Source organism: Carassius gibelio, chromosome B3, assembly GCF_023724105.1.
Source record: "Carassius gibelio isolate Cgi1373 ecotype wild population from Czech Republic chromosome B3, carGib1.2-hapl.c, whole genome shotgun sequence".
Lineage (NCBI taxonomy): Eukaryota > Metazoa > Chordata > Actinopteri > Cypriniformes > Cyprinidae > Carassius > Carassius gibelio.
This window is the reverse complement of record NC_068398.1, coordinates 545,751-553,654: the sequence shown is the minus strand read 5'-3', so window position 1 is coordinate 553,654 and position 7,904 is coordinate 545,751. Positions and strand designations below refer to the sequence as shown.

Sequence of the window (7,904 nt, the reverse complement as noted above, 5' to 3'; positions counted from 1 at the left end):
AAAGAAAATGAATGAATGAATAACAGAAAGCCTTCAGCTGCTAAGGTGAAATCAGTGCAGCTTTACTATAACTAATATAACTATTACAGATCACAGTCAACAATAAGAACTGACTGACCATTTATCTGATAAACCTGCATGACTCTATATGAATTATACACAGGGCTATATTCTTAATAAAGGAATGTAATTATAGCAATGAAAGGATAATACCCCATAACGACAGACATTTAAATAAATAAAGAAGAAGAGAAGAAGAAGGAGAGGGATAGAGAGAGAGTGTGTGTGTGTTTACTCTGAATTTAAAATATGTCTTATTAGTTGGAGACAGAAATTCAGTCAGTGCCAAATTCACTGGAATATATGAAATCTCTCTTTCTCTCTCTTGCACTTTTTTTCCTCCCAGATTATGTAATTTTTTGTCTGTTATGTGACTTAATATTTGTTTATTTACATTTATCAGTGCCATTGTAGATGTATATTTTGTTCAGTAGGTTCAATAAAATAATAAATAAATAAATACAACTGCCGAGCTGGCGTCATAGCGCAGCGCAGGTCACGTGACGGGCGCGGGGCGGAGAGAGGAGTCACGTGGTGCCGGAAATAAAGTGCGCAGCTGTTTATCGAAGCGTTCATCACTGATCACGGATTAATAACACACTCCTTTACTGAATAGCGTCGCGCTGAAACTAACATCTGTTTTCATCGAGTGTTGATCGACATGACGCTGAACCGAAACCATCACCCAAACGGAGGAGTCCTGATCCAGGCCGGAGAGAGGTACCAACTACACCTCAAACAAACAACAACAAACTACGAGACAAACACCGCATCTGATAACAATAACACGATAGACAAGAACACATACACACACACGCATATTGTCATCTGTTGTCTGTGATGTCATGGATGAGATGTAGTTTGGTACATTAATGAATGTCAATCGTATGATTTAGTGACTGTTTAGTTGACTGCGCAGATTCTGCCCCTCGACGTTAAGATGTCTGATTTAAAGGGACAGTCCACCCAATTATGTAAATTATGACGTTAATCGCTCGTCCTCATGTTGTTCTGAACCCATAACACCTTTGTTCCCTCTTCAGAACTCAAATTAATTTATTTCTGATGAAATCCGGGAGGTCTCTGACCCTCCATAAACCCAGTGTAACACACACATTCAAGGCCCAGAAACATAGTGAAGACATCATTAAAATAGTAAACATGTTTTCCCTGAAAATAACACACAGGGATACAGAGTCATCTTCTGGCCCTGGAAGAGAAAGCCTGGCTTGGTTCTTTAGCTGGAGATTAAACATGATGATGGTGAAAATATGATTTCTGATGAAGTGTATCCAGTCGAGGCCTTCATTAAGTGTGATTCTTCATATGTGATAGATGGGGTAGAGAGTTATATTGGTCAGTGATGTTTGAGAGTATCTGAACAGAACAGTGTTATTTGGGGTTTTTCGATCCTCACCAGGACAGACAGACCGTGTGGGTGATTTCTGAAGGAACTGTAGTAACATGTTTGTTCACATGTGTTGAGAAACTCTGTGGTGCTGTTCTGGGAACAGATGTGTGCTTGACTTTCCAGTGTGACCTCACTTCCTGTTTCATCCTGCTCTTTCAGCATCTTACGAGAATGCAAGAACGTCGAGCTTTCCTTCAGTGACATCACGCCCAAAAATGAGCTGTTCAAGGGGACCAAGAAGGGCTCTGTGTTCCTCACCCAGTACAGGGTAACTATAACCCACCCAAACACAGCTTAACGTACTCCCTAGGGCTGTCGAGAGCAATCGCATCCTAAAGAATGTCTGTTTACATTACATATGCACATGTACAAACAATTGATATTATGGTGCATATGTTTATATTCTTATATTTTATATGTATCAATATATTTAACATATAAACATATATATAATGTATTAATGAATGCATTAGTATTTATATACGTATAATACGTAACAAATATATACAGTGTACACCTGTATTATGTACACACATACAGCTTAACTAACCCATAGTGTGTCCAAACACAGCTTAACTAACCCATAGTGTGTCCAAACACAGCTTAACTAACCCATAGTGTGTCCAAATACAGCTTCACTAACCCATAGTGTGTCCAAATACAGCTTCACTAACCCATAGTGTGTCCAAACACAGCTTCACTAACCCATAGTGTGTCCAAACACAGCTTCACTAACCCATAGTGTGTCCAAATACAGCTTCACTAACCCATAGTGTGTCCAAACACAGCTTCACTAACCCATAGTGTGTCCAAACACAGCTTCACTAACCCATAGTGTGTCCAAACACAGGTTAACTAACCCATAGTGTGTCCAAATACAGCTTCACTAACCCATAGTGTGTCCAAACACAGCTTCACTAACCCATAGTGTGTCCAAATACAGCTTCACTAACCCATAGTGTGTCCAAACACAGGTTAACTAACCCATAGTGTGTCCAAATACAGCTTCACTAACCCATAGTGTGTCCAAACACAGCTTCACTAACCCATAGTGTGTCCAAACACAGCTTAACTAACCCATAGTGTGTCCAAATACAGCTTCACTAACCCATAGTGTGTCCAAATACAGCTTCACTAACCCATAGTGTGTCCAAACACAGCTTCACTAACCCATAGTGTGTCCAAACACAGCTTCACTAACCCATAGTGTGTCCAAATACAGCTTCACTAACCCATAGTGTGTCCAAATACAGCTTCACTAACCCATAGTGTGTCCAAATACAGCTTCACTAACCCATAGTGTGTCCAAACACAGCTTCACTAACCCATAGTGTGTCCAAACACAGCTTCACTAACCCATAGTGTGTCCAAATACAGCTTCACTAACCCATAGTGTGTCCAAACACAGCTTCACTAACCCATAGTGTGTCCAAACACAGCTTCACTAACCCATAGTGTGTCCAAATACAGCTTCACTAACCCATAGTGTGTCCAAACACAGCTTCACTAACCCATAGTGTGTCCAAATACAGCTTCACTAACCCATAGTGTGTCCAAATACAGCTTCACTAACCCATAGTGTGTCCAAACACAGCTTCACTAACCCATAGTGTGTCCAAATACAGCTTCACTAACCCATAGTGTGTCCAAATACAGCTTCACTAACCCATAGTGTGTCCAAACACAGCTTCACTAACCCATAGTGTGTCCAAACACAGCTTCACTAACCCATAGTGTGTCCAAATACAGCTTCACTAACCCATAGTGTGTCCAAACACAGCTTCACTAACCCATAGTGTGTCCAAATACAGCTTCACTAACCCATAGTGTGTCCAAATACAGCTTCACTAACCCATAGTGTGTCCAAACACAGCTTCACTAACCCATAGTGTGTCCAAATACAGCTTCACTAACCCATAGTGTGTCCAAATACAGCTTCACTAACCCATAGTGTGTCCAAATACAGCTTCACTAACCCATAGTGTGTCCAAATACAGTTTCACTAACCCATAGTGTGTCCAAATACAGTTTCACTAACCCATAGTGTGTCCAAATACAGCTTCACTAACCCATAGTGTGTCCAAATACAGCTTCACTAACCCATAGTGTGTCCAAATACAGTTTCACTAACCCATAGTGTGTCCAAATACAGCTTCACTAACCCATAGTGTGTCCAAACACAGCTTCACTAACCCATAGTGTGTCCAAACACAGCTTAACTAACCCATAGTGTGTCCAAATACAGCTTCACTAACCCATAGTGTGTCCAAATACAGCTTCACTAACCCATAGTGTGTCCAAACACAGTTTAACTAACCCATAGTGTGTCCAAATACAGGTTAACAGGTCAAGTGATGCCAGATCTTCAAACGGTGATAACTGATCTCTGGCTATTTTGGTTCTTCAAATGCATTTTCGGTTTTGATTCAGATATCTGGTTTAAGTTGAAATGTAAGATTACTGCGTGTTCCCTATAAAGGGCAGATGTATCGATACTATGATCAGCAATGCAGCATCTTTAATTATAACATCATTTAACTAAAGAAGTCACCCGATGGAAAACTTGACACTTTTTTGGACTTGTATAAAGAAACAACCAAGCAAACGAAACTCCATAAATGTTATACTAGATAAATGAAATGTGCACAGTGCTCTGATCAGGATTGAGGCCGATCACAGAACATTCTAAATTTAAACTTACCACTGACAGAAACCGTCAGCCACACCAGTCTGCCTTTCTTTTCATTTAAATCTCCTCTATTACAAGCAATCCTGCGGTTCATTACATTACTAAACCATAACTCACCCAAACACTTTTTAACTAATCCATAACATATGTGCTAACTAATCAGTAACTCAGCCAGAACCATTTTAACTAAACCAGAACCCGTTCAAACACAGCTTAACTAATCAGCAACCCACCAAAACTCACATAACGATCCATGACTCAAACATGGGTTAACTGATCCCAGACAGACACAGGCTAACCAGGTGTGTGTGTGTGTGTGTGTGTGTGTGTTTCAGATGGTGTTCGTCAGCAGCACGGTGAATGAGAAGTTCTGCTCCTTCATGTTCCCGTATTACCTGATGAAGAACTGCAGCATCGAGCAGCCCGTGTTTGCTGCAAACTACATCCAAGGGTTGATCAAAGCCGAGGCGGGAGGTACACTGCTTTACCCAGCATGCACTTGCTGCACACTCTCCTGCTCAGGTGTTCGGCTCACGCTCGCGTGTGTCTCTCTCTGTCAGGTGGATGGGAAGGGCAGGCCAACTTCAAGATGTCTTTCCCCAGCGGAGGAGCCATTGAGCTGGGACAGCACCTCTTCAAACTGGCCACCAACGGTTAGGAAACAAACACTCAATGAGTCACTCAATCAGTGAATCACTGAGTCAATGAATCACTCAATCAGTGAATCACTGAGTCAATGAGTCACTCAATCAGTGAATCACTTAGTCAATGAGTCACTCAGCCGCTGAATCAAGGAATCACTGAGTCAATGAGTCACTCAGCCACTGAATCAAGGAATCAGTTAATTACTGAGTCAATGAGTCACTCAGCCGCTGAATCAAGGAATCAGTGAATCACTGAGTCTATGAGTCACTCAGCCGCTGAATCAAGGAATCAGTGAATCAATGAGTCACTCAGCCGCTGAATCAAGGAATCACTGAGTCAATGAGTCACTCAGCCACTGAATCACTGAGTCACTCAGCCACTGAATCACTGAGTCAATGAGTCACTCAGCCACTGAATCACTGAGTCAATGAGTCACTCAGCTGCTGAATCAAGGAATCAGTGAATCACTGAGTCAATGAGTCACTGAATCAAAGAGACCCTAAGTCATTGAGTGTGTGTGTGTGTGTGTGCGCAGCGTCTCGAGCTCCTCCGGCTCAGAACGGAGCGTTTGGATTGGCTGCAGGGATGAACGGATACGCCAGTCCAGCCATGCCACAGATGCAGCCGTACCCATATCCCAGCATGCCACAGGCCGGGTACAACCCCTACCCACAACCCCCTGCTGCAGGTACGGTCAGACTGAGCTGGAGAATCACAGGCGTCTTCAGAACGGGTGAACTGATGTGTGTGTGTGTGTGTGTGTGTGTGTGTGTGTGTGTAGGTGTGTATCCCAGCGCTCCCATGTACATGGCTCCTCCTCCTCCGTACCCTGGACCTCCTCAGAACTGGTGTCCTCCTCCAGGTAACACACACACTCACACACATACACACTCTCACACACACGTGGGTTTCTGGTCACATGATCTCTCTGTGTTTCTCAGTGGCTAATGGAAATGCTAAAGCAACAGAAGCGGCCAGCAGCGCCTTCTACAATCCCAGCAACCCTCACAGCGTCTACATGCCCATGGTGAGACACACACACACACACACACAGCGTCTACATGCCCATGGTGAGACACACACACACACACACACACACAGCGTCTACATGCCCATGGTGAGACACACACACACACACACAGCGTCTACATGCCCATGGTCATACACACACGACACTAAAACAACACAACTCAATGCTATTATATTGTGTGTGTGTGTGTGTGTGTGAAGTGAATCTCTGAATCTCATTGATCAGAAGTGTGTGTGTGTGTGTGTGTGTGTGTGTGTGTGTGTGTGTGAAGTGAAGCTCTGAATCGTTCCTCATGTGTCTGCTGTTGTTGTTCAGGATCAGCCTCCTCCCTACTATCCTCCTGAGAATCCAGAGAAGAAGAACAACTGAGACTCGTCTGGAGGACAGTGATTCGCTCGTGTGCTGGATGACTCTTTAGATTCAGTGTGAGCTGAGCCCGCTCATGTATGCAGTTTTACTATTTACCATTAACACGTCTATATCTGCCTGCTCAGATGTTAATCCTGGTGTGAGTGAGTGTGTGTGTGTGTGTGTGTGTGGTGCTGAACTCTTCTGTAAACTCCTTTTGATAATATTATAATCATAATTCAGAAGTGGATCATTCCTGATAGACCTGGTGTAGACGGATGAATAAAGCTCTATATTCTGTCTCTGTTCATTTCACATTTCTGAAGGAGTTCACACAACCAAGCTTTGTTTCCTGAAATCACGTGACCTTGCTTTAAAACTGTGAAGGGTTTGAGCTTCACTAGCTCCTGCTGTTTAGTAACGTTAGCCAAGAGCACACAGCGCTTTCTGATTCCCGTAGAAACCTGTATCGAGTCTTTGCTCCCTCATGTGATGTGCTCATTAAACTGATGAGGACTTGATCCATCAGCTTTCACAAATCCTTCATCTTTGTGTGAGGCTTTTTGAGTTCAGCTAAGGCTCTTTCATCTGCTAGTAGAAAATGGCCTCGATTTTAACGATAAAAACCCATTCATTAGTTATCGGTAAGTTCCCCTAACTATTATGATGAAAAACTGCTTTGGACATTACAGGAGGTTTTACACTAGTATATTGTTTTTGAAGTGGAAAGTGATGTATAATTTATAGTAAAGAAAGAAAAGAAACGTAAATTGACATTGCTAGGATTTCCGAAAGGGTATAACTGCAGCCTGGAGATCTCCAAAACGGGGTGGGAGCTCCAAAATAGGGCGTGGCTTCCTCCCATTGAGAGACAGGCACATGACACGCATGCACAAACTCCGCCCACAGCTGATTCTGAAGTTTTGATTGGTTGTGTCAGTTAAAGTGTTTCCTAAACTATACAACAAGAAGCGCTAAAGCTACCCCACACCTGCACCAGTGAGACTGACTGAGTAGCAGGATTGCTGCTGAATCGTGTGGTAAAGTTGCAGTTCAGGAGATGAACAGGTAATAAGATTATACATCATGAGACTCACTGACGCAATGACACAGTTTTATTAACACCCAGCATCTCTACCCTCTCTCAGTGAATGCTGCTTGGAATAAAGCGATAGAGTAAAGTCTTTCCCTCCGCTGGGACGCTCCTGAGTGATTCCTGTCTTCATCAGACTTGGGTCTAAACACCACTGCCACAAGCTCCGGCCTCTGCTCTCACGGAGAACATTTACATCGATTATTTTAGTTCTTATAATCGGGGATGATTAAAAATAGTGTGATATTTCATTAAAGGAATCGTGGTTCAGTGTTGTACAGAAAATACTGAGAACTTTTTTTAAACGTCATAATTGTTTCGATCGTGACAAAAGCGAACACATAATCCTCATATTTGGGGGAAATAAACTCAGTTTTAGTACCGTTATGGATTTTTTAAGTTATTAAATATAGTAATGAGAATAACATTAGTCACTACCGAAACCAGAGATGTTCGTCAGAAATAACGTGTACTGAATGATCAGATAAGATGGCATGATAGTTTTTGATTCGATGTATAATAAAACTAATGAATCCTTTACTTTACAATCAGAGTTTTGCCTTTTACAAACAGAAATTAGATTTTAAATACAACAAATATTATACATTACTCCTGAAATATTGTAAAA

At 42.2% G+C, this 7,904-nt stretch overlaps 1 protein-coding gene across 1 annotated transcript; it reads left to right on the top strand.

Annotated features, from left to right (window-relative positions):
* Positions 1–533: 533 nt before the first annotated feature.
* On the top strand, positions 534–6,485 carry wbp2nl (WBP2 N-terminal like). Its single transcript, XM_052550620.1, has 8 exons — positions 534–780; positions 1,631–1,739; positions 4,496–4,634; positions 4,721–4,813; positions 5,341–5,493; positions 5,587–5,667; positions 5,747–5,832; positions 6,151–6,485. Exons 1-8 carry the CDS (start codon positions 722–724, stop codon positions 6,202–6,204), a joined length of 774 nt encoding a protein of 257 aa, XP_052406580.1. The 5' UTR covers positions 534–721; the 3' UTR covers positions 6,205–6,485.
* The last annotated feature ends 1,419 nt before the right edge of the window (positions 6,486–7,904 follow it).